Source organism: Mustela putorius, unplaced genomic scaffold (assembly GCF_011764305.1).
Source record: "Mustela putorius furo isolate JIRA1106 unplaced genomic scaffold, ASM1176430v1.1 tig00003859_pilon_pilon_pilon, whole genome shotgun sequence".
NCBI classification, from domain to species: Eukaryota; Metazoa; Chordata; class Mammalia; order Carnivora; family Mustelidae; genus Mustela; species Mustela putorius.
The window spans coordinates 17,629,031-17,654,981 of record NW_025422011.1 but is presented as its reverse complement, the minus strand read 5'-3'; the positions used below and the strand labels follow the sequence as shown (position 1 = coordinate 17,654,981).

At 39.2% G+C, this 25,951-nt stretch overlaps 1 protein-coding gene and 1 long non-coding RNA gene across 5 annotated transcripts in view; one reads left to right on the top strand and one right to left on the bottom strand.

Moving 5' to 3' along the window:
* The window catches only part of LOC123387770, a 206,265-nt gene that overhangs the window by 74,953 nt on the left and 105,361 nt on the right, over nucleotides 1-25,951 (bottom strand). For 2 of the 3 annotated variants that reach the window (XR_006602265.1, XR_006602267.1), the window contains one exon: nucleotides 24,205-24,305. The exons of the other annotated variant lie outside the window; for it this stretch is intronic. This is a non-coding gene — a long non-coding RNA (uncharacterized LOC123387770). The remainder of the gene's footprint in view (nucleotides 1-24,204; nucleotides 24,306-25,951) is intronic. 3 annotated transcript variants of the gene reach the window in all.
* Nucleotides 1-25,951, top strand: part of BBOX1 (gamma-butyrobetaine hydroxylase 1) — a 60,902-nt gene that overhangs the window by 15,961 nt on the left and 18,990 nt on the right. For both annotated transcript variants that reach the window (XM_004755884.3, XM_004755883.3), the window contains one exon: nucleotides 10,988-11,186. In XM_004755884.3, the coding sequence (XP_004755941.1) occupies nucleotides 10,988-11,186 (199 nt within the window). The remainder of the gene's footprint in view (nucleotides 1-10,987; nucleotides 11,187-25,951) is intronic.

The following is a 25,951-nucleotide window of genomic DNA, read 5'->3' as shown; positions in this document are numbered from 1 at the left end:
ATAGCATAAGGCAGCTGGACAGCAAATTTTTAATTTATAAATTTAGAAAATTCCAAAGGGTGGCAATTTCAAGGAGTAAAATTGGATTACTTTATATGCTGGCTTCATTTTTACCAAACCTACACAAGTTATATATTTAACCTGTCAGCTTTGCTAGTACCTACACATCAGGAAATTCACCAGTCAAAAAAAAAAAAGAGGACAACTGATTAAAAAACCATTAATTCTCACTTCTGATTCTACTTTGTTTCTTCAAGATGACAGACCACTGAAATACACAACTTCAGTTCCGGGATAATAGATCTTTCATTACACTTAAATTTCTTCCTTGACATTCTAATCCCAAACTTCCATATGTGCCCATGGAAAAAATTAAAATTTTTTTCAATGTTTCTATCCTGTAAGGGAACACAAAGGTTCAAAAAGTGATGTGCTATTTATACATTCTGTTCATTTGTCTAATTTCTAACTTAGTAAATCAAAAAATAGAATTATTAAGCTCTACTCCATTCAAACTAACTTTATTATTATTTATGTTATTATTTATTATTCATTATTCTAACTTTTTATTTTTCTCAAAATTTTACATTTTTCTCAATCTGCAGCTTTGCTCTTAATCAAAAGAGCAATACAGCGCTAAAATCAGAGTGCTCTTGAACCTAGGCCTTGTTAGGTTTGCAATTTTGAGCAACTTACTTTTCTATACCCCAGAATCTTCATGTGTATGATAGAGATACCATCTAATTACCTGTAAGTAGTGCCAGGTTGGGTGAAAAGGACTGTCACACTTTTCATATAAACTCCCTTCATCTTTACGCCACTCCCTCGAAAGCAATATAAAAGACTAGAGAACAGTCCTGAGAGGGGCCTGATGCTCTTGAACAGTGTATCAGTTTACAAAAAAATTAAACTTAAAATGAAAAATGCAGAATTCTATTAGTGAAATTCTTTCTCCTTTACTCCCACTGGCTGTCAGGCTTCTATGGACATGGCCTGTTCCTATGAACATTGTCCAGAGAAGACTGATATTCAACAGGTTATAGGAAGAAATGCTTGGGTTGTCCCTCTTTCCAACAGCCTAGTTGGAGCTTTTTATAGTCTCATATCTAGATTACTGAAATAACGTGGTCTCGGTCATAGGAAGAAATGCTTGGGCTGTCCCTCTTTCCAACAGCCTAGCTGGAGCTTTTTATAGTCTCATATCTAGATTATTGAAATAACGTGGTCTCGGTTCACACCTGCTTACCCTGCAGGGTAATCTTCCTGATGCCCACCTTCCTCTCTCTTCCCCTTTGCTCTGCTATCTCACTGCAGCACGATAAAGTCTTAAGTCTTCACCGGAGCTTTCCAGTCATCCCAGAATCTGGTGCCCCCTCCATGACCATGTAGATTTTGTTCAAACTCTGCCTATTTTCTGGATCACTTATTCCATTCTTTCTGTCTGGCCAGACTTCACCTATCCATTCTTCAAGGCCCACGTCACATCCCAGTGAAACCCTTTACCAACACTTCTACCTTACTTTTATATTATCCTTAAGCCAAATGACAAAGATAAGAAAGAAAGCCCCCAAAACAGACCTCATTTCGCTGGTAATACTAAAGTGCAAGGCTGTACCATAACAGCGGAAGTACACGCATCTTTCAGAAGGAATGTTGTTAGAATGTGTTAGGAGAGAAAGCGAAGTGTGGTATGTCAAGAAAACTCTTCACCTGTGAAACAGCATTGTGTTATGGAATGAGAGCAGGCTTTGGAATCAGCACAGCTGGCTTTGACTTTGCCCTGTGAACTTGACTGTTTCATAAATGACCTGTATCTCACTTTTCCATCCTCTCAGTTTGGGAATTTGAAGAGTAAATGATAAAACCTAAGTACTTGCTCCCTTTTGCCTCCAATTTAGACAACCAGGAACATAAATAAACATAGGAGCAGAGGTATAGCAAATAGTGTTTGGGAAAGAATGGAAGAAGAAATAAACAGCAGTGACATGACAACACCTTATGTTGAGTTTCCCTTACATGGAGAATAATCATGTTCTGTTCCTGACTAAAAACATGAGAGTGGCTTAGAGGTGAATTGTTGTCATGAAAAGGATATTAAGAGCTCAGACATTGGTTTGAAGTCCGGGCCAAAATTTTACCTACGTGACAGATAGTTTCCTTAAATAAATTTAAGGAAGTCCATAAAAGGACTGATCAGCTATGAACGTAATTCCCATCAGGGATGTAGAAATGTTTGCAGAGGCTGGGGTGATCAGCAAACTTTGGGGAAAATGGCTGTGTTATCTATTAGCTAAGAATTGCTACAGATGAGTATACCAACCATCAGCGGACATATTTTCCATGTACGAGCTAAATACTTCAATGAAAAAAATCCTTGGCCCAAAGTAGCTACAATCTCATGATCGTACAAAAGCAGATAATCTCAATAATCAAAGATAAAGGGATGGTCCCTAAAGAGAACAGTGTGCTCATGCAAGAAGGAAGCACAGTCTCTAAGCTCTAACTTTAATAGAGCATAATAGAAGTTTCTAGACCAGAATAAATTCATCAAAAAGAAAATAAAAATTTCTTTCTCTGACATTAGTCCCTGCCAATTTATACAAGAATTATGGGATGTAGCTAAACTTAGACCAGTCTTTGGTGACTTAGCTAAATTTCATTTCCTAAGTTTGGTTTGCTGTATCAAAATCTGTTCTTTTCCAAGTTCATTGACTAAAATATGTGTATTTATGATGAGATGTGTCCTTCCTAAAATCTGATTATTAAAAAAAGAATATATCCATCAAGCCAAATATACAATGGACAACCAAAAGGGGATTTATAAAGTGATTTGCTTGAAACAATTTTTTTAAAAAATGAGGAAAGCAGAGAAAAGAAAGCCACCCTGAGGAACAGATGATTTTAGAGAATCCTGACCCACTCTTTCCCATCTTAGTTGATACAACTCCATCTCTCTGGCAGCAGCATCATGTGTGACTCCTCTTTATCTCTTTTACTACACATCCAGTGTATCAACAAAATCTACTAGCCCTATCAGCAAACTAATCTAGAATCCATCCCCATCTTACTATCCCCACCACCAACCTCTGTCTGAACTACTGGCTTCACTCGCTGATCTTCTTCCTCACATTTTAAAAACATTGCTCTATGTTGGGCACTGAGCTCAACACCTAATATTTATTGTTCTATTTAATCCTAACAACAACTTCATAATAGGAGCACTATATTATAACTATTTTACACATGATAGAAATTAAGTAAATCATCCAAAGTCAAAGAGACAATATAGCAAAGACAATGTAGCGAAGGCAAGATTTGACTAAAGAGTATCTGTTCTAGTAAACGCCATTCCATGGCTCTCATCTGGTTGCTGCAGTTTCCATGGGCTTCACTCTCTATGTCACTGCAATTATTACACTGGAGAGCCATTGTGTATTTGACTCTCTTCCCCAGTCTGAGGAATAACTAATCCAGGTAAATAATTAATATTAGTAAAGGTGTCATTTATTGAATACCTCCCATGCACTTTGAATTTATTCAGCAAATATTCAGGTGTCTTCTATGTTCTAGAACAGATACTGTTGTAGGTGTCGGGGATGCCATATTGAACAAAACAGAGAAAGACTATCTATAGGGAGCTTACATTCTGTTAGAGAAAGAGATTGATAATTTAAAAAAAATACATATATATGCACACAACATGTATAATATATAAATTTACAAGTACGTCTACAACACATCAAGAGCCATAAGGAAGGAGACAGACACGGGCAGATTGGTGGATGTGGTGGAGGAAATGTATAGAAATTCTCTTCTGAGTCCTTCTATTTTTCCACTGAAATAAGAGGCAAAGCTGTCAGCTGAGCGTAAGGAGGAGGAGGAGGTAGAAGGGTTGAGGATAGAGAACATGAGAAATGGTTAGCCGGTAAGAAAGAATCAGGCAGACAATAGTAGACATGCAATGAGACCAGTCATCATGGTGTGTTTTCCTTCAGTCAGGTTCAGCTGCTCTGGTTCATGGGCAGATTTTATCAGATACGCTGTGTTAAGTTGTTTATAGATAGCATATCATTTAAATTTCGTAACAACCCTGCGAAGTCATTTTCATCCTGCATTTTCCGTAGCTGAACTGAGAGACTGTATCACTTTCTGACCTTCTTGCAGATGGGAAGTTTCAGAATTCAGGTTTGAGTCACCTTCAGACCTCGAGTTACTAACTCTGACACAATGTTCCTATCAAACCTCTATCCCCATCTCTACACATGCTCCACACATTCTCAATGAACTAGCTTCGGAAATGAAGACGTGACAGACAATTTTTACACATTTTCATTGACTGAAAAGTCAATCTGAGTCAACAGAGTCGAGACAGCCAAAAAAGATTGAGATTCAGGTTGCATAAATGAAAGTGTGGTAGAGAGGAGCCCACCATGCAGGCATGGGCCAGACCACATCTATAGTACTCTGTCTGGTTCAAGACATCAGTGCTGTTGCAGAGTGTCAGCAGACTTGAACGCATCGTACAATGGAGAGCAGAGAGCTGAGCCTAGGGCAGAGCTTGGAAGCCATAAGACATGAAAAACATGGGGAATTAAAAGGCTATTTGGACTCAGAAAGAAAAAGAGCACAGTTCCTTATATACATCTCCAAGACTGTCCTATTCTGTGGGATTATGGCGCACAGAATTAGGGCCTAAAAGAAAGGTGACAGAGGTAGATTGTGTTTTAGCATAAGGAGGAAGCTTGTGACAACCGGAGCTTTCTGGAACCAGCAAGGGCCACTCCATAGGAAGATGTGTGCAGTGTACATAATTGAAAGTGACCAAGAGGGTGTTTTCCATAACCTTTACATGGATGTCATAGGGTACACTCACAATAAGAACGGAAGGTAAAACTGAATTTTCTGTTTGCCCTGAAACTCTAAGGAAGTCTGAGATTATCATCTCCCTTCCTGGCACCTTAAGTGACTGCTTTCCTTTCTTCTAAAAACTGTAATCAAACTATTTGTGTGGTTCCCCTGCTCTGAGGAGCAGGAGCTGTGTAATTCTTTATAAATTATCTAAGATCGTTATGCCTATGTCACCTTGTCTATAAAATGGGAGCAATACTAGGACCTCTATTACAGGGCTATTGTGACAATTACATTAATTAATCCATCTCAGGTGCTCAGAAGAGCACCCAGAATCCTAGCGGCTCCATAAATAAATACTCATCACTTTTAGAGTCCCTGTCTCATTTTCTCATGTGTTCTTGGATTCTCCGAGAAAGCCACTGTTGTCATAGGGCTAAGCATATAGAATATGCCAAGTACCTAATAGTCCAGAATAAAAATATATTTCTCTCCTTTCAAGCAATATAAACTTGTGTAGAAGTGTGTGTGTGTGTGTGCGCGCGTGTGTGTGTGTGTTTTAAAGATTTTTTACTTATTTATTTGACAAAGATCACAAGTAGTCAGAGAAGTAGGCAGAGAGAGAGGAGGAAGCAGAATCCCTGCTGAGCAGAAAACCGATGTGGGGCTCGATCCCAGGACCCTGGGATCATGATCTGAGCCAAAGGCAGAGGCTTTAACCCACTGAGCCACCCAGGCGCCCCTAGAAGTGTGTTTTTTGGTTTTTTTTTTGTTTTTTTTTTTAATTTTTTATTTTTTATAAACATATATTTTTATCCCCAGGGGTACAGGTCTGTGAATCACCAGGTTTACACACTTCACAGCACTCACCAAATCACATACCCTCCCCAATGTCCATAATCCCACCCCCTTCTCCCAAACCCCCTCCCCCCGGCAACCCTCAGTTTGTGAAGTGTGTTTTATACAACCTTGAGGAGACCTTTTGAGTTTGGTGGGATTATCACCCAGGGCAAAGGTTTTATGGATTTCTCTATCTTTTAAAATACTAAAGAGTGTTCAGACACAATCACACCTTTCAGGGATTGCCTCCAGCCTCTAGTCCCCATAAGAAAATAAGCAAAGATTTGTTTATGATACAGAACATAATAGTTTTCTAGAAATCTGCTGTGTACCAGCCTTAGGCTCTGTGCTAGAGGGTGGCGGGAGAAGGGAGCAGTAGATGTGAGGAATTAAATATACAAGACATGCTCTCCGTCCCTTGCAAAGAAGAACTTGTGGTCTAGGGCAAGAAAGAGAGATGAAGTCCTGCCTGAAGTCCTGGACCCTGTTTATTTATGCACTTCATCTGCCACTCTTCTCTTTGCCTGGGTTCTAGCCCTGGAGACGCTGAGTTTCCCCAGCAAGATAAGAGATTCCCCCTCTTCCTACTGTCCCTCCCACCAACACACTCCTGTCCCTGCCCTTTGCATGAATGCCCTCTCCCCACACCCTGGCCTCTGGCTTAAGAGGCATCTCTTTAACTAGACAGTTCTTAACTGCCATTTCTAAACAGGTTCCCCAACCCGCTGGCAGTAACTTGGTGCTTGCTACAAGTTTGTTTTTATGTATTTATTTGTTTGTTTGTTTCCTTGCTTACTCACTTTTCCCTTCACAAAATGGATGTGCAATCACATCAATTTTATTCACTAATGTGATCTCTTTGGAATAGCAAGGCTTTCAAGACTATACTTTCAGGGATCATTTCTATAATTTGTTACCAGAATCGCAAGACTTTCTATAAGTATGTGTGGAATAAGTACAAGATCATTTCAACACAACGTGGCAAGCATTGGAATGGAGTTGTGTTTCAGCACTGGGGGGCCACAGAAGACAGCCATCTAATTCATTCTTACAGAGCCTAAAGGAGGGCGTCGCAGAGGCTGGCTGTGCCTCCCCAAAGCTCTCCCCACCCCGACCCAGTACTCTTCCTGTGCATGCCATCGCTTTCTAGCACGGACTGCCACTTGGCTGGAGGGGCTTCTCTGCTTTGGCTAGCACATGGAGAAGGTGTCCAAAGGTGCCCAGAGAAGTGGGGTTGGTTTAGGTAGCCTGGGCATCCCAGCTCCCTTGCCCCTGGGTGGGACAACTCTGAAATACAGCCTTCAGTATTGCCAGAAGGCCCAGCCGTTCAATTCACCATTCATTAAAATGATTTCCAGAAGCTTCCTTTCTTGTCTTAGTTCCCCACCTCCTATTAGTTCTTCCAGGGATCCCTCCCTTATACATTGCTTGCATTCAGATCCTCATCCCCGGTCAGCTTCTGGAATATCTCAATCTAGAAGAGAACAAGTGATCAGATTCTTGAGATATGCCAAGTTCATTAGATGAGAAGTAAAAGAATATTTGAAGAGACAGGATCCCCTTAGCCCAGGGAAGAGACTCAAAGCCCTTCCAACAGCCAGGCATGCTTCCTTCCTCGAGGGTCAGATTTGGGTTTTGGCTGGACCCCTGCAAAGTACTCACAGAAAGAGATAGTAGGTGATTGGCTGGCCTCAGCATATTAGGCTTGCTACTTCAGAGTCCAGAGCACAGTTCAGTGCAGGTGGACTGAAGGTTCTAAATCCAAAATAACACATTGCAACTCAGCCTGGTGCCTTCAGGAATCTTTAAGCAAAGAGCGTCTTTGTGTCTTTTCCCTTTTTGAAATACAAGTCAAGAGCCAGGAATGTGATGCCTAATGCTGAAAAGGAAACCTTGTACAAACCGTTCCTTGAAAGCCAGCATGTAGTGTTCATAAATTTTATGATGTGTGAAGCACATGTTCAAGGAAGTATTTATTAGTAGGCCATAAGTTAAATTAGAAAGGGTGGTTCATGCCTTAAATATTCCGTCATTTTCCATACTGTTTATGTATCCAGACTCAAGTGTGAAATTTAAATTTGCTTTTAATGTGTTCACCTGACACAAATGTGTTTTCTCTTGAGTCCACAGTAGTTCTGTTCTGTGGTTGGGGGAGAACTGGGGAGGTGCTCCAAAATCACTTTTTCAATGTTAAATTTTCTGTGTGGGTACATGAAATGGTTTTACTGGTGGATTTATTGAAACATAGTTTATTTCTCCCTGAAAATTAAAATATTTTATATGGTGGATGCTAAGCTGAGTTTAGAAACTGGGTAGTCATAGTACCATCTTGGAAAATCACGTTTAGCATGACTGAACATAGGAGTGTTGGTATTAGGACACAGGTTCTATAATGAGCTGTGGCCCTTGTGTGCTGATTTCTGGAAAGTCCTTGCCAGGGCATGCCAGAATGAGAGCTAGAGCTGGAAAATGGTGAACTTTTGCAGAATGTAAAAGGCATTGTAACCACCCTCTGATAGTAAAATCCTATAAATCTGAAATTACTTACGGTAGAGACTACGCTGTGTGTTGCCCTGAGAGCCTTGCTTTATATTGGAGTCTCAGTGTGAATATGGTTAATTTTATACATGGGAAGAGTAATATGTTTATTGAAAGAACATAAGTCATTCTGTGATTTTAAAACAAAAAATACTGTGTGTGCACATGTGCATGCCCGTGTGTGTTGTTCTATAATGGGAAAACGAATCATATAGAAACAAAAACTCATTAAAACGTGCTATAAGTGGGGGTGCCTGGGTGGCTCAGTCGTTAAGCATCTGCCTTTGGCTCAGGTCATGATCCCAGAGTCCTGAGATCGAGCCTGGCATCGAGCAGGGAAGCCTGCTTCTCCCTCTCTTACTCCCCCTGCTTGTGTTCTCTCTCTCGCTGTCTCTTTCAAATACATACAATCTTTAAAAAAAAATGTTATAGATGTATGTAGTGTGTGTCCTAAGGAGACCCTCCTTGAATCCACAAAGTAGTCAAAATATGAACTCAAAGTTTTTAAAACGTTCCCATTTTGGAAAATGTTTTTTCAATCTGTGTATTCTATTTCCCTGACTCATAGTCACTGACACTCTCTGGAAAGTGATAATGGCCTTAAGTAAAACCAAACCAGCTTGGAGTTCTGAAATACACTGGCATAAATTAAAGAATTGAAGCTAGCTGATTTTTCAGCCTTGGTTCATTACACAAAAGGTGGACAGCAATGTCATTGTACAATGAAACCTACTCACCGTGTTTTTTCTGCATCTAAAATCCTGACTAGAAGCCAAGCTTTATTTTTCATTTTTTTTAATTCCATCATTTCTTGGCTTTTTTGCTCAGATCAAGTGTGGTATTTTTTTCTTAATTCCAGTATAATTAACACACAGTGTTATATTCAAGGTTTATCTTTAAATACCCATACCTGAGCAAGTTCAGACAAAGTGGTCCTAAGTGTAACTTGCTTTGCTTTCTTTCTTATCTAGTTAGATTTCCTTTGTAAGGGACAGAATAAATAATGGACCTGCAGACATAAGGCATAAAAATACATGTGACAACAGTATTTCAAGGCACCACTTCTTTATTTTATATGTAGTTGTTAAAATTATAGACTTTGGAATCGGTTGTCTGGATTTGACTAACTTGCCTTGCAAATCATTAGCTCTGCGTGATTTGGATGGCTGTTCCCTTCTTTATAACTTGGGAATGCTGAAAGCATCTAGTGGGTATTTTAATTGTGGACATTAAAAGAAATAACATATGGAAAGCACCTAGCACTGTGCCTAACATCTAGAAAGGAGTCAGTAAATACCGACTATTATTATAGGTGGTCAGAATAGTGGTTTTCTACTATGTACCAGGCACTGTACTAGGCTCTTTGCCTGGTCAACAAATGGCCTGCACAGTAAATAGAGTTTGGCTCTTTTACAAATTAAGAGATGGAGGCTCATAAAGGACACGAAGAAACTATGTGGTAAGATGCAGGACAATGATTCAAATCCAGGCCCCTCTGCCTCCGTTCTTGACCTTATTGATATCCTGGTCCATATGGTACCAGCTGCATGTGGCTGTTTTGCTGGTGGCTAACTAGCTGATGGGAGAGCAGGAGGTGGCCTCCTGAACCTGCAGGCATCTTTTCACTATCTATTGCTACTATCTGACTCCTAAGAAATCCCTGTTGGACATCAAAGAGAAGGGAATGACTTCCAGTCTACAACAACTACACAGGAACACTGATCCATTCCACATTCTTAAACTGGGAGCTTGGGGCTGTTTTCCATAACACGACGTATATTCCCCAGTTTGAGAAGTGAGGCTTGCTTAGGATGACACTGAGATCATAAGATCTTATTCTGTCACTTGTTTGGAAGATTTGCCTTCCTAAGGCAGATTCTTTCTTCTAAAACTGAAAAAAATCAAAGGGATTATCTTGAGCTAGGTCTCTCCTGAATGCAGTTGCTAATATCTGAATTATTTCCCTTGGCAAAATGACATCTCTGTGTTCTGCCTCCTTTGGGGAGAGCCCGGTTTGCAAAACAAATTATTTCTTCCATTTCATTTCCTTTCTGTTTCTCCAAGTAAACTTTTCTCATGAGCATTTGATCATGAGGAATGAGAAAGCTAATGAAAGCACTTGACTTCATCTACAATCATGTTGTCATCAAAGGATCTATGCAAAATGCATTTCTATGCATCCCAGGAGCACACCTTTCATCTTTTCTTCCCCATGGATAGGTTTTTTGTTTTGTTTCGTTTTTACGCCAAAGAATGATTTGACCTCAGAGAAAGCTTCTGCTCAGGTGAAATAAGAGGAAGACGGAGCTGTACCCACCAAGGCAAACACTCCTCCCACCTCTAGGAATGTGCATATAGTGTTCTCAGTCCGTCATTCAGATTTTATCATCTATTTGGAGTTGAATAATGTGACATGGCCATTAAAATACACAGTATCTCAGTAGAGACGTTTCTAAGCAGAATCCAGGCAAAGAAGCCCTACGGATGTACATCTCAAGAGCTATCCATGAGCTAAACATTCTATCGACAAACGGGCTTAGTGAATGTATGCCTGTCATGGGTCGGCAGTGGTAGGCAGGAGGTATATAGTAAACTGGCATGGCCCCAGGGAAGAAAAGTTAGTAGCTTGAGCAATTCGAATATGACTGAAATTTTGTAAATCCCACGAGAAATGAAAGCTCAACTTCAATGTCCTCTGAGGTTCTCATTTTATATAGAAACAATGTAATCTCATCTGGTTTCTTCTTTTTCTTATTCACAGAATGTCAGTACTGGGGCGCCGAGCTCCAGCTACCCACACTGGATTTTGAAGATGTTTTAAAAAATGATGAACATGCCTGCAAGTGGCTCTCCACCCTCAAGAAAATAGGCATAGTACGACTCACAGGTGCATCTGACAAACGAGGACAAGTTTTAAAACTTGGGAAAAGGATCGGTTTCCTTTATCTCACATTTTATGGGTGAGTTACCAAAGAGTTTGTATTCTGCCACTAAGTATAAAGTCTGGTATATTTCCCAGAAGGAAGAGACTCTTTTGATTGGAGAAAACAAAATTTGCATAATGCCCTGAGCAGGAAGTCAGATGAGAAGACATGTCTAAAAGTGGGATTTCTCTGAGAATAACTGGGATTTTAAAGGATCCTAAAATCCAAAAGATATCAGACAGGTTTGTTTTCTAGGGTTGCCATAACAGAATACTATAGACTCGGTGGCTTAAACAACAGAAAGTCATTTCCTCAGACTTCTGAAAGCCAGATGTCCAAGAGGAAGGTGGCTGCAGGTTTTATTTCAGTGAGAGCTCTCTTCCTGACGTGGAGATGGCCACTCTCACTGGGTTCTCACATGGCCTTTCCTGTCTGTCCCTGCACTGCTGGTATCTCTTCCTCTTCTTATAAGGACAGCAGTCCTGTTGGAGAAGGGCCCCAACCTTAAGACTTCATTTAACCTAATCACCTTCTTAAAGACTCCATCTCCAAATCCAGTCACATTGTTGGTCAGGGCTTCAACATTTGATTTTGGGGAGAACGCCCTTCAGTTCAGAGGAGATAGCATGGAAGACCATGTTTCTCCAAGACTTTTATAAATGCAAAATTCATTAAAGTTTTACTGCCCAAGACTTGGTGCAAAAAAAAAAAAAAAAAAATAGGGCCCTGGGGAACTGAAACCAGCCACCAGCTGTGTTTAAAAAGATAAAACTAATATGCAGAAAATTAGGTCTATGCACTTCGGCAAGGAACAGGAAATGTATTTGACTTTTAACTTTGGAACAAGAAGCTGTTTGCATAAGAATTGCCTGGGAGTAACATTCATTATGGATAATGAAACTCTAACAACAGGAAACACTTATTTGGAAGTGGGGGGTATGAGTGTATTTTTAAACCGTAGGGTGAACCCTCATGCGGGATGCACACAATTATTCTTGGGTTCACGGAGCAGAGGGCACTGGGAGTGAAAAAAACCTTTAAAATCCAAAGGTTGCAAAACTGGTAGCACACAGGCTGTATTCAGATATGTTTTGGTTGGCCCATAGGAAGTTGAAAGAAAAGAATTAGTTGTCAACACTTAAAAACTGGGAGATTTTACATTAAATATGGATCTGACTTTTCTTGAAAAATCAAATCTGGCAACAACTAAGACTCAATCCCCGCATGCCAGGAGCCTGCTTGGTGTAAGTGGAGGCTGCCCCTTGAAGAGAGCATGTGCTCACACTCCAGTTGCACAAATTGTGTGTGGGCCCCCCACCCCTACTCAGACCTGCAGGAGCCCTGCCTGCCTTTGAGTTTGCCACCCCCAATCTGGAATAAGACCCTGTCAATAGATAAACAAGGAATCAAAAATAACTAATCACTTGCCCCCAATGATTTGATCAAGTTTATTCATGGCAGAAGACTCTATCGTGTGTAGACTTAGACGACCCCACCCCACCCCCCACCCCAAGAACTTACTGCTACCACTAAGCACACTGTGAACTACCTAATTTTTATCTTCCCTACATCTACAAGAATTTAAGCTGTTTGGGGGCACTGGTGTGGTTCAGTTGGTCAAGCAGCCAACTCTTGATTTTGACCCAGGTGACGATCTCAGGATCATGGGAGTCAGCTTGAGATCCTCTCTATCCCTCTGCCCTTCCCCCACTCATGTGCACTGCACTCGCACTCTTTCTCTCTCTAAAATACATAATTTTTTTTAAAAATTTAAGCTGTTTTACAGATCGTATCGGTAACAAGTGATAAAGACCTGGAAATAGTCTTGAAATTATTAAGAGCCTCCATCTAATTATTTGGTCTTTACTTATCGTTCACAATTTTCTGAAATGGGTAATTTCCTCCAGTTCACTGATAAGGAATCTGAATTCCAGAGAATTAAACTATAACCCAAATTTTCACAGGTAATAGAAAAGGAACCAGAGTTAGAATCTGGGGCTGCTTTATCCATGGGCTTCCTAATCCACCTCACTATCAATGATATTAAGGAGGAACATGGGAGGATGCTTTTAGTCACCGGAAGTAAACAGAATACTTCACAGTAAATCTCTTCTATATTTTTCTACTGAGTTTTATTGGCTGACAATGAGATTTTTGTATCTATGCAACACATGTCACAATTTCACAACAGCAGCCAAATTGGGGCGGGTCTCTTTGTTGTAGTATCCTAATGCTCACCCTAACCCGTCACATTTAGGGTCGGCTTCTTAGTCCTGATTTATTACTTGAATTTTGTTTTGTTTTATTGTAATTTTGCCACTGATCTAACTGATCTTATCTTGTGAAGTTTATTGGAATAAATACTCAAGGTTTGTTGTCAAAAACAAATCAGACCTCCTACTACGGTTGCATTCCTTTGTCCAAGATCTTTGCATCTAACTGGATAGGTTTAACCTACTCAGTCTCATCTTCCATGCAGAGGATCACATTTCTTTCCTGAATCTCTCAAACTATACCTCAGGCCAAGAAAGGCCTTTCTGACAACCTTACAGCTACTTCTACAACATATTATCAAGATCTCTGCAGGTTTGTTTGTTTGTTTTCAATTTTAATTTTTAATTCTTTACCTCAAGAACTTACAGAAGAGGGCAGTTTTGCTGTGGTTGCTTTGTTTTTATTTGTTTGCTTATGTGTTTTTTAAGAGAATGAGAAAAACGAATATTTTCCTGAAGTGATTTCCCCTTTCTGCCTCCTCCCACGGTAATGTGGAAAATGATGTTGAAATTTCTATGACAGATGATTCAAGGGAGGGATATTTAGAGCAATAGTTCTCCACTGAGGTTACCCATCAGAATAGCCAATTTTTAAAATGCTGACATCTGTGTCCATTCTCCACGGATTTTTCAAAACAGGATTTGGATTTGACCTGAGTCTCAGGCATTTTAAAAACCCTGCAGGTGATTCTTGTGTGTAGCTAAGGTTACAAACCTCTAGTTGAGAAGAGGATTATTTCAAGAGAAGGCAGGTCTCAGTTGGTGTAGAATTTGGGTGCTTTACACTCTCTCAGCTCTCATAGTTAGGTACACCAAGTGTCATTTTTCATGCTCTTCTTTGTGGTGTGGTAATGCCTGGACATGACTCATCTTTATAAGAGACTCAGTAGCTGCCTTCAATGTGGTCCTTTCTTTCATAGCTTTGTTTCTCCCCTGGCAAAGAGCCTTACTATTGCCCCAAATAATTGGCAGGTGAGTGAGAGAATGCAATGAATAAATGAAGGCAATAAATAATGGAGAGCAGGGATTGCCATAGATAGAAGGATGGAGAAAGGAAAGTGGGAAGAAGAAGGCTAAAGGCTAATTTTGCATCCCATGTAGATTTTTCAAGAAGCCTGGTTTCTACTTTTGCGTAGATGCCCAAAAATATAAATAGCTTGGTGCTACTTTACACAGGTCTCCTTTGGGAAACAAATATCCACCTAGCACTTTCCCATTCAAGTAGAATTACTAGTTTGGAGAATTTGAATGCATGGGTCTAAACTGAGAATTATAATATCTATTTTTGGTTCTTGGCTGTCATCTCAATTGTTAAAGCATTGATTGGATAAACAAAAACAGTGGATCCCAGCATTTTGCCTAGCCTTAGCATACAGTAGGTAAGGAATAAATGTTTAATGATAGATACACACCTAGATGTTTTCAAAAAACTATAAAGCAGCAAGTGAATACAAAAATTATTAGAGCATGTAACAATCATAAAATTAGATTAAAATACTAAATCAAAATGGTAATAGCTTTGAGGACAAAAGTAGATGTAATTTCCATGTCTATATTTTCTCAGATGATTATCATTATTTTGTCAGTGCCTCATCTAGACAATATTTTTTTCATGCAACTCTGTGAAATGCTCAGCAACCTTACTGCTTGATGATGAAAGCTTACCTGGGAGAAAAGAATAAGACTTGGTAAAGAAGCCCTCATTGTCCATTTTGTCCCACCAGAGATAGCTGGTAAGAGATAATTACAGCACTATGGAACAAGATAACATTTTCAGAAGGATTTAGATCTTAAAGTTGGATCCATATAGTTTTTACAGGGTAGGGTCAAGAGCCTCATCTCATGCCCCTTAACTTCCTCCCCCCAAAAATCAATAAAAATATCTTTATGAATAATTTCTCTTTTAAATTTTTATTTTTTTTAATTTGTGTATAATTAATTTACAGACTTATACTCAATCCAGGTGTGCAATATAATACTTAGCAATTCTATATGTTACTCAGTGCGCCTCACAATAAGTGTATTCTTGAACCCCTTAATCTGGTTCATGCTCTCCCCATCCACTTCCCTCTGGCAACCACCAATTTATTCTTTGTATTTAAGAGTCTGTTTCCTTGTCTCTTCCTTTTTTTTGTTCATTTGTTTTGTTCCTTAAATTTCACATGTGATATGATATGTGTCTTTCTCTGACTTACTTATTTTGCTTAGCATTTTACCCTCTAGATTCATCCATGCTGCTATAAGTGGAAAGATCTCATTCTTTTATAGCATAGTGTATACACTACATCTTCTTTATCCATTCACCTATGGATGGACACGGGCTGCTTTCACAGCTTGGCTATTATAATAAACATAGGGGTGCATGTATTTTTTCAAATTAATGTTTCTGTTTTCTTTGGGTTAATACCCAGTAGAGGAATTACTGGATTGTATTTTCGTTCTATTTTTAATTTTTTGAGAAACTTCCATACTGTTTTCCATGGTGGCATCATCTATTTGCGTTCCTACCATCAGTTTGCATTCCCACTTGGGTTCCCACCAAGAGTGCATAATTCCTTTTTCTCTACATCCTCACCAACACTTGTTGTTTCTCATGCTTTTGATTTTAGCCATTCTGACAGGTGTGAGATGATATCTCCTTGCAGTGTTGATAATAATTTCTTAATTGAAGAAATTATCTGAATTTATGACACAATCTAGCCCAATAGGAAAGAGTCATTATAAACTATACTTTTTCTATATACTGCCATATTCAATGATTATACCAAGTTAGAATGTTTTCAAGAATGCAACCAGCAGAACAAATCTGAAAGGAAGTACAATCACTATAGATCACACTGAACATCTTGATTGGCGGTATTATTGTTTTACCCTTCTGTATGCTACATTGTGCAAGGCACTGTGTTAGGCATTTTGTTCTGACCTAGATTTGGGTTTCTACTTTATGGAAAAATATCTTTTGTCACTGTTGTAAGTGGGCAAATACCAATACTTGGGTTGACTTCATCTAAATAATTGGAGCCAATAAAAACTCCATAAAATCAAGGAATAGACTGGAAAGCAACCCCGGACTTTTGGCATTCCAAATGAGGAAACGCGGCAGTCAATACATGCCAGTGGCAGTTAAAAGGCAGTGAAGGGTGATGGTCTCCAACATGCGAAGGTACAGTAAAGATGGGCAAACATGGCTGCTTGAGAAAATGAACCAGGCTCCTCAAAATGTTCACAGGCTACCATAGTGTAAGTAGGTGTAGCAGGAATAAATATATATATTTAATTAAGACTTCATAAAGCTGGACAGTCCCTCTTCCCATCCCCATACTAATTCAGTTCAGGTGAAAGACTTCTTTTTTGTAGGCTATTCTTCCTCCTTCCTGGCTATCCCACCAGAGAGAGCTGGTGAGGGACAACGACAGCACCATCACTCTCTCCGCTGATTGTCCAAGACTGCGTTCCTCTCATCCTGCGTTCCTCATTCCTTTCCTGCATGCATCACCCTTGCTTTTCCTTCTCCTGGCCTTTATTCTGCCTACAAACAGCATATCCTGTCCCAAATCCTCCTCTGTTTTTGGCTACTTTTTGGTCTTTCTTGCTCTTCTCACTTGATGTACTAGCATTTTCCCCCCTCCCTCCCGACACCACCTCTGTGACAGCCTCCCTTCATCTGGTAGTCTCTGTAGCTCTAGGAAAGACAACTCTCTCCCAGCCTCTGCTCTGTGAGCTGACAGCACCTCATCTCCAAGCACCTCATGAGAAATAAAACAAAGTAAGCATTTTACTCCTCACCCAACTGAGCCTGTTTTGCATTCTGAATTACCTATTCAAAAAAGTGAAGTAGAAATTCTCCTCTCTTCTGCATATTCATAACATCTAGTAAGGGCATTTCTTCTCTTTCTTTCTTTTTTTAAGATTCTTCTTTTAGCAGAGATGCATGCAGTGTGGAAGAAAACCAACCACCCTGCTGTATAATATCCCTACTGTCTATTTGCTGGGTGACAGTAAAGCTTACTGGTCATGGGCTTTTGAAACCATAATTCTGATAAGGAAACACTAAGATCAGATGTTCTTCCCTAAAAGGACAAAATCATACTCTGAAAATACTCCTTTTCCAACTGGTTGGACAACTAAATAAATTGGCTGGGTCAGGGTTTTGTTATTTACGTAAGTTCATGTAAAGGTGTGTATGTGTGTGTACATGTGTGACACAGAGAGAAAGAAGAGATTCAGTATCGATTTTTTAAAGTATTAACCACCAGTATTGTGTAGTAACTAGCTGCTCTGCATGTAACAGGATAAGGCATGCATATCTCACTGCTATCATCGGTGTCACATTGATCTCCTTAAAGGCTGAAATGGTGGCCTCATCAGGATGATGTCTTCAGTACTAGCTCAGAGTCTGACACACAGTGAGCACTCAGGGAATTTTAATAAAAGGGCATATATGCTAAGATATTGAGGCCTCATTTGGTCAAGAATTCTCTCTTAGCATTGTCGACATTGGTAAGCTCTTTAGTGAGAATATTAACCTTGTGAGCAACTCTGAGGGACCCTTCTTCATCAGAAGGTCAAGCAGAAGAAGATACAAATTTCAACCTTAGCTAGCAAGACTGTCTTCTTTCCAGAACACAGTCGAGTAGTTTCAGATTTTCTTCTTTCTAAGAATGTTTTATTTGCTGGCATAAGCAAGTTGCATTAACACATGTAGCAGGGATTAGACTAATAGGAATAATGAGGTGAAAATGAAAAATATGTTTCTCTGAAACAGCAGCATGAGGAGTAAAATAGGCAGTGGCAACAAGGAAAAGGGATGAAAGGAACTTGGTGGATCTTGGTAGTAGTCAAATTTTGTCTTGTAGAGACAAGCATGGAAGCTGTACAATTACGGAATAAAACTCACAAGGTTAACAAATTGTAGTGGGAAAATTTAAATAAATACTTTGGAACACTTCATTCCTAAAAACTGGGGGGAGAGTGGAGAACCCAGTATCCCAGAACATCTGCACTTCATTACTGCCCACAGAGCTGCCCGTAGGACCAACAGAGAAACACGGTTGAATCACGGCTCCACACTCGCTGTTTGTAGGTGAGAAGGGGATCTAAGCTTTTCGTGTAATTTCCTGGAACTCTAGGATTCTCCTCTACTGAGGACTTGCTTCTCTCTTTCTACAGGAACTGTTTTAATACCTGGCATGTCCTGTGAAACCTTTAGATGAAAGGTTGCTGGAAAATGTAAGAGGTGACTACTGCTGCCCAGTTTTGCATCTGCATGAGCGCCTTGCATGCGGGCTTCGTCAGAGGAATAAAATCATGTCAAACCAAAAAGGTTTCTAGTGGGCAGTTTGTCAAATACACCAGCCAGGCCAGTTAAGAATTAACAATATTGAAATGGCCTCTGGGGAGTACAAGAATATATCCTTTCCAGCATTCACTGGATTTCTGCTAGCATTTCTGTAAGCCAGCCCAGCAGCATTTCACACATTTGGTTGTATTAGAGATTGAGGGTATATGGGCGAAAAATATTATTATTCCTTGGCTTCTGGCCCTTTAGAAATTGCTCCGACCATTAGCACTGCCTCCAAACCTGACTTTGAAAGAGCTACTTGTTTGATATACGGGTTACCAGAAAACATTTGTGAAGTGTGGAAACTTAACAGGGAAAGAAAAAACAAGTTTATCCATTTTGGTGAAGTTTCTAGACAAGAAATTGCTTGAGAAAACCAAATAGCCCTTCTTGAACAAAAATGGCTCTGAGTTATGAAAAACCAACCTAAAAGCAATTTAGACTTGGGAAGAAAACAAAGAAAACCTTTCTGAGTTCTGAATCTAGTTGTAATTCCATCCTACTTTGTAAAAAATTCACACTGGGATTTCTTAATGAGTTGTTTTAGATTCAGTACTGACCCAAGTGTTTCAGTGGGGGGGGAAGAGAACCTTTAAAATGTGTATTCTTGTTTTAGGGGTTCCCAGGCAGAGTAACAAGCTGTGTTCTTTCAGCCATTGTGAACCCCAGCTTATGTTATCAGCCAAGAGACCATCCCTGGTGTTCCCTTTGTAATACTCAGTTTTGCAGTAATTAAAGTTGTGGCCAGCAAAACCACTTGAGTATGAGGTCATCTCATGAATGAAAGGAAAAATAATTTCTCTGTCTCGTGCTTTCCTAGAAATCACTGGAGGAGATTTTTGAGACCCTAGTAAACCATTTGTTTCTCCACAAGCCCTGACTCCTTATTACCTCCTCAGTTTTCCTCTGAGCATTGGGATGGGACAAAATAATTTTCTGTTAAGCACCTTTGATGTGCTAAGTATTGAACTCAATGCTTTACAGTGATTATCTTGAATCTTCACAATTCTAATAAGAGCCATTATTCCCATTTTAGAGATAAAGAAACTGAGGCAGAAAAATCAGCCTTCAAACCCAGGTTTAATTGACTCAACAGTCTGCAGTCTTTCTTGGCACTGTGCTTGAATGGTGGTTTATCGAGCACTCTCCCCCCCCTAGTTCCTAATGCCGTAGGAATTATTAACTACCAAATGGGGCTTCCACTCATATTTATAGCTCAGATGCAAGGGAACAACTTAATAGGATTATAGAGAGATTTCTCAAACTAAGTCATAACAACAGCACCAGAATATTCATTACCATCTCATCTATTAAATTCAAATTATAGCCAATTGTTTATGCAAAGGGAAAGTGACGATCGACAAGGAATCAGAAAACTTGTGACAACAGAAAATGAAGTTTATATTTTAACCTTGCACATCAAAAATCTAAACCAGCATCTAGCTCCTGTTCTGTTGAGATAAATCAAGCACAATTTGACCTACCACCACCCAAAAACAATATGCTTACTTTGGAATTCTCCAAAGCTTTTCTTTTTTTTTTTTTTGCAATGCACTTTATTCTTAGTTTTTTGTAATGAAAGACTTTGGAACTTTGGAGGAAATTGCTGTAACTTTTTTCTTTGTGTTTTTAGAGGTGGTTGCCATCTTTCCATTACTACCCATCTTTATTTTTATTATTGGGAGTATTATTAAACTTTCAAAATAAATTTTAAAAAGCCACTTCTTGTGGTAAAATACAATCCAGACACAGAAGAATCACAAAGACAAATATATAACTTAATGAATTTTTGTAAGACACATGCTCTTGAAACACTTGAAACACCATCCAGGTCAAGAAATAGAACAGTGACTACTCTGGAACCCATCCACATACTCTAAGCAATCACAAACCTCTCTTTTCTCCCCAAATGTAACAGCTCTCCTGAATTTTTTGGTATTCACTATCTGGTTTTCCTGATTTAGAGTATTAGCACCAAAATGTGCATTGCTTAATGGTGGTTTGGTTTCTCAATTTTTTCGTTTTATTTATCTTCTTTTCCTCCCCTATTACTAATTCTATTAGTAAATAAAATTTACTACTTAGCACCATTGCTTTGTGAACATCATCTCTATTCATTTTGATTGTCTGAATCTTATTCTCTTGTAAATTCCTCAGAAAGGCCCCATGAGAACAGTATTCTCTAAATTCTTGCATGTTGACAGCAATTTAAGATCTTTATACTTGAAAAATCAATTTGGCTAAATATAAAATTCTTGGCTTACAACATCTTTAATATGTCTCTACAGTTTTATTGGTAATCTAATTTTCCTTCCCTTATAAATAATTTGATATTTTTACTTGGATGCCCAAAAGATTTTTCTTTTTAAAGATCAGTAACTTTACAGGCTATGTTGGTGTTGGTTATTCTGGGGCAACTTTTTCAGGGACCATATGGCTTGGTCTTTCAGTGTTTCAAATCTTTTGTATTTTTCTTAATTTCAGGAATTTTTTTAAAATTATAGTTCTTAATATTTGTTCTTTTTATTCTGGATTTCTTCTTTTGAGGACTTCTATTATGTGTATATTAAATCATCTGTTAATTAAAATTCATTAAAATTTATTACTTTCTCTCAAATCCCTCTTATCTGTCTTTTTTGATATTTAAGTTTTTCTCCTTTTTATCTTCTCATTATCCAAAGGTGTTATCTGTTGTACTTATTCAATATTGCATCCCTTCTAGCTTAGTCTCCATTTTTAATGATTTTTAAAATTTTTCCTTTCTGAGTATATCACTCCATTTCTGGGTTTCTATCTCTGATGTAAGTTATTCTTTCATATATTGTATCATTTGATTAATATCTTCTAGACTCAATAACAGTAGGTATAAGCAAAAAAATAGAAGTTAGAGAAACTAGAATATTTTTTATCTTTGGGGGCATATCCCTCTGGCATGTATTATCTATAGGTATGTTATTTTGCTATTCATTCTCTTTCTTAAAATAACTTTAGAAAACTAAACCTTAACCATGTGATACTTCTAATGTTCATGTGAACTTTTTTCTTGATGATTAAAAGGAGATATGACTCAGAAACTTTGTTATAGTTTTAAGCTGTATTTCAAAACTATGGGTGATAACCTTCTGGTTATCAGACCTCCTGGTTTTTCTCCTTTACTTTTATCTGGAACTTCTTTTTCCTTTGTCCTTACTGCTCCTGGACTGCTCAATTTGGGGACTCATCATGGATGAGAGTTTCGTCTATTGAGTGTTTAGAGCTCCCGAACCCAGACTAATCTAGTCCCTTACCACAGACCCCTCATAGACCCCTACGTTGAAATGTGAACATACCCTCCCAGGAGCCAGTACACTGTCCCTTCATGATCTGGGAATTTTTCGGATCCATCCAATACCTAGTTGCTTCCCTCTGCTTCCTCCTCTGCACCATTTCTGATATGGCATGCTGTGGCTTTGGAAAGTCTATCTCTATACCCACTCGTATTTTGGGCCTCATGGATATATCCAGTCACCTAATTTTGGTTTAGATGTTTTCCCTGAGTTTTGGGGTTTGCACACTAGATGTCCCATGAAGAAGATTCAGAGAGATTAAGAACTATGTCACCATGATTATCCCAGGACCCTCCTTGCTTGCTTTGTATCTTCATGCTTCATGGAGATTTCCATGTGAGTTTAATGGATGGAGTGAGAGCAATGCTAGATATCGGACAGGTTACTTTCATTTTCCTACTTGATAGTGGGGATATTCTTCTCAAAAATGGAATGGAGTTTCTCATTTCCAGGAATAAATGCAATGTCAGTGAGAGCCCATAATATAAGTTAGAACTGAAAAGATAATGGCTTTTTAAAACACAGCCTAGCAGTTCTGCCAAGTATTGTTTGCAAACAACTGTAACACTTCCCCTAGGAATCAGACAACAGAAATGATTGGTGGCCAAATTATTCATAATTTAAATATATCTAAAACATATAGCTTTGGCCGGGATTAAAGTTAATAGCTAGACAATCAGGAACATAACACAATTTACTGTTTCACAGTCCATGCCTTCATTCAACAAATATTTTTGGCAGTGGGTTAAATGCTATGAGATAAAGAGTATGTTTCAGCTCAGTTCCCTCATGTAATGAGATTTTTTTTGGTACGACTTTACCGTACAATAAGGGAAACAGATATTTGAAACAAAACCAAGAATAGCCACAGAGCAAACAGTCCCCACTGCAGCCCGTATTGGACTTCTCTCTCTTCCCCTGAGAGGCTATGTTCTCTCCCTCCACTGGGCCTTCTGCCCATAGTGACCTTTACCCTTCTAGGTAAATCCTACTCAGTCTTCAGGTCTCCACCTAATCTTTACTCTCTTATTCTCATAACGTCTTGTACTTTAGCTTTGAAGGTAAGTCACACTGATTTTTCTTCCCCAGAGACTGTATGTTCCATGAGATGCAAGTACCGTGTCAGTTCTGTTCATGTCTGTATCCTCAGTTCCTGGCCCATTGTGTGTCTAATAAGTGATGATGGAAAATTAAATATCTGAAGCTCAGAAGGGGGACTGCATCTGGGAAGTTATAGGTGGATGTGTTACAACTACGGTTAGAAATGATAGGGGCCCCTGGGTGGCCCAGTTGGTTAAGCATCTGCCTTCAGCTCAGGTTGTGATCCCAGGGTCCTGAGATCAAAACCCGCATCGGGTTCCCTGCTTAGTGGGGAGCCTGCTTCTCCCTCCCCCTGCTCTTGCTCTCTCTTTCAACTTTAAATAAATAAATAAAATCTTCAAAAAATAAAAAAGAAATAGAAAACAAATGATATACAGCATAATATTCCTTTGGATGATTATTAATGTTTTTGTTTATTTTAGCTAAGAGATAATTTTCTTTTTTAAAAAGGTTTATTTATTTGAGGGCACCTGGGTGGCTCAGTCATTAGGCGGCTGCCTTCGGCTCAGGTCATGATCCCAGGGTCCTGGGATGGAGGCCCACATGGGACTCCCTGCTCAGTGGGAAGCCTGCTTCTCCCTCCCCCACTCTCCTTGCTTGTGTTCCCTCTCTCTCTGTGTCTCTCTCTGTCAAATAAATAAATGAAGTCTTTTAAAAAAAAAAAAAAGATTTATTTATTTGAGAGAGAGAGAGCAAGCATGTGCTCACATGTATGTGTGTGTGAGAGCAGGAGAGGGAAAAGACAGAAATTGAGGGAGAGAAAGAATCTGAGTCTCCACTCAGCATGGAGCCCAACACAGGCTCAATCTCAATCTCAATCTCAATCTCAATGACCCTGAGATCATGACCTGAGCCCAAATCAAGAGTCACACTTAACCAACTGAGCCACCTGGGCACCCCTAGGAGATAATTGTCTATGTTAAAGCTTAAAAAATAAAAATGACATATGAGCATTATGTTTTAGGTCCAACATGACAAGTGACGATAGTCAAAAGAAGGCATCCTTCTGTTACCTGATGAGAGCGGTTTGCAGTAGGCTGAGATTTGAGAGTGTAGCTGTTGGTGATAAGAAATCTAGGTTGCAGTTGTAGAACATCTTTTCATATAAGTTGTACTTCAAAAAAGAAAAAGATTAAAAATAAATCCAGCATGACTTTCCAGGTGTGATCAAAAGATTATAAAATCTATCACCAAGGGTATAAGAACAAATCTAGCAAAAAACCATGTTTAAACACTCCATAAACACTAAAGGATTCAAATTTGTCACAAAACACTATTAATTTCATGAAATATCATGAGTATCTATGATTGGCCATCTAGACTGGGGTGGAGCTAGTGAATAAGTATTCAAACCAAGCCCACAAAATAGTATCTAAAAATCATGATTTTAATGTACAGGAGCTTTTGACAAAATCCTTAAGTGGAAAATATAAAAGACATTTCTTTTTAAAATTTTAATTCCAGTAGAGTTAACATGTACTGCTGTATTAGTTTTAGGTATACAGTATAGTGATTTAACAATTCTATACATCACTCAGTGTGCATCATGGTAAGCGGACTCTTGATCCCTTGACCTGTTTCACCCACTCCCCACCCACCTCCCCACTGGTAACCACCAGTTTGTTCTCTAGAGTTAAGAGTCTGTGTTTTGGTTTATCCAATTTTGAGAATGACACAAGTAGCTCAGTGGAAATCCCTAGATTTGTTTAAAATAGCACCGCTGGCAAAAGCAGGATTATGTGCACAGTTCCAATCGCCTGTCCCAGCACAACACCACACAGGTCTATACCAGTGGGTTAAGATGCTATGCTGAGCCTGCCTCTTGAGTTTTAGAAGATCCTGGGTCCTGCACCTCTGCTTTGGTTGTGATACTTTCTGACAGTCTGCTTGAGTTGCTTTACTTGGAGGAGTGTTAGAATCTGTTTCTAATGAAAGATGCCTCATCTCACTAAGGCCCCACAGTGGGCTTTTAAAAAACACTTTCTCCACATTTGCATTTATTTCTGGTGTGTTTTCCTTTGGATTTGAGAAGGATGCATGAAAGCTTAGGGTCACAAACAATCAGCAGCAGCCTTCTTGGCATGATTCATTTCTATAAGGAGGTAGAAAGGTAGACCAAATGACATTTCTAGGATTTTTCCAGACTTACACTATGACTGTTATGAGAATGTTTTATGATTGGAATTGGCAAGCCCCTTTCCTGGGATTTATCATTATGTGCAAGCATAGACTTTTAGGCTACGTATCCCACACCGTGCCTGAGACACTTTAGGGCTGAAAAATGTTTATCATCCCCTGCCAGTTAGCGCAGAGGGTGGAGAACTGCTCTGATGATGCCAAGTCACAGGCCCCATCCCTGTAGAAGCCAGTTAATGTCAAACGAAGGAAAGATCCGTTCCGCGGCTAAAACCTGCACCTTGAATCTCAGCCAGCTCTTGGCTGAATGAAAATTCAGTCAGCTTACCCCTGATCATAGGAGACACCACGAAAGGGAAGGTAGGTGAATCAATGCAAAACCATCAACACTCTTGAAAAGAAAAATCTAAATATAATCATTTCCTATTCACAATGTCAAAAGCATCATCTTCTTAGAAGATGCTATAGATTCTACACCTTGATGAAATTACTTTTTTCCTGTCCTTACATCCTTCTCTACATGTTGATTATTGTTGGAATGCTGATGGTGACAGCAGGCAGAATCTTCATTAGGTTTGGGTCACGGAGTGACATGTATTTCCTGGGTACAGTCACTACAGTATA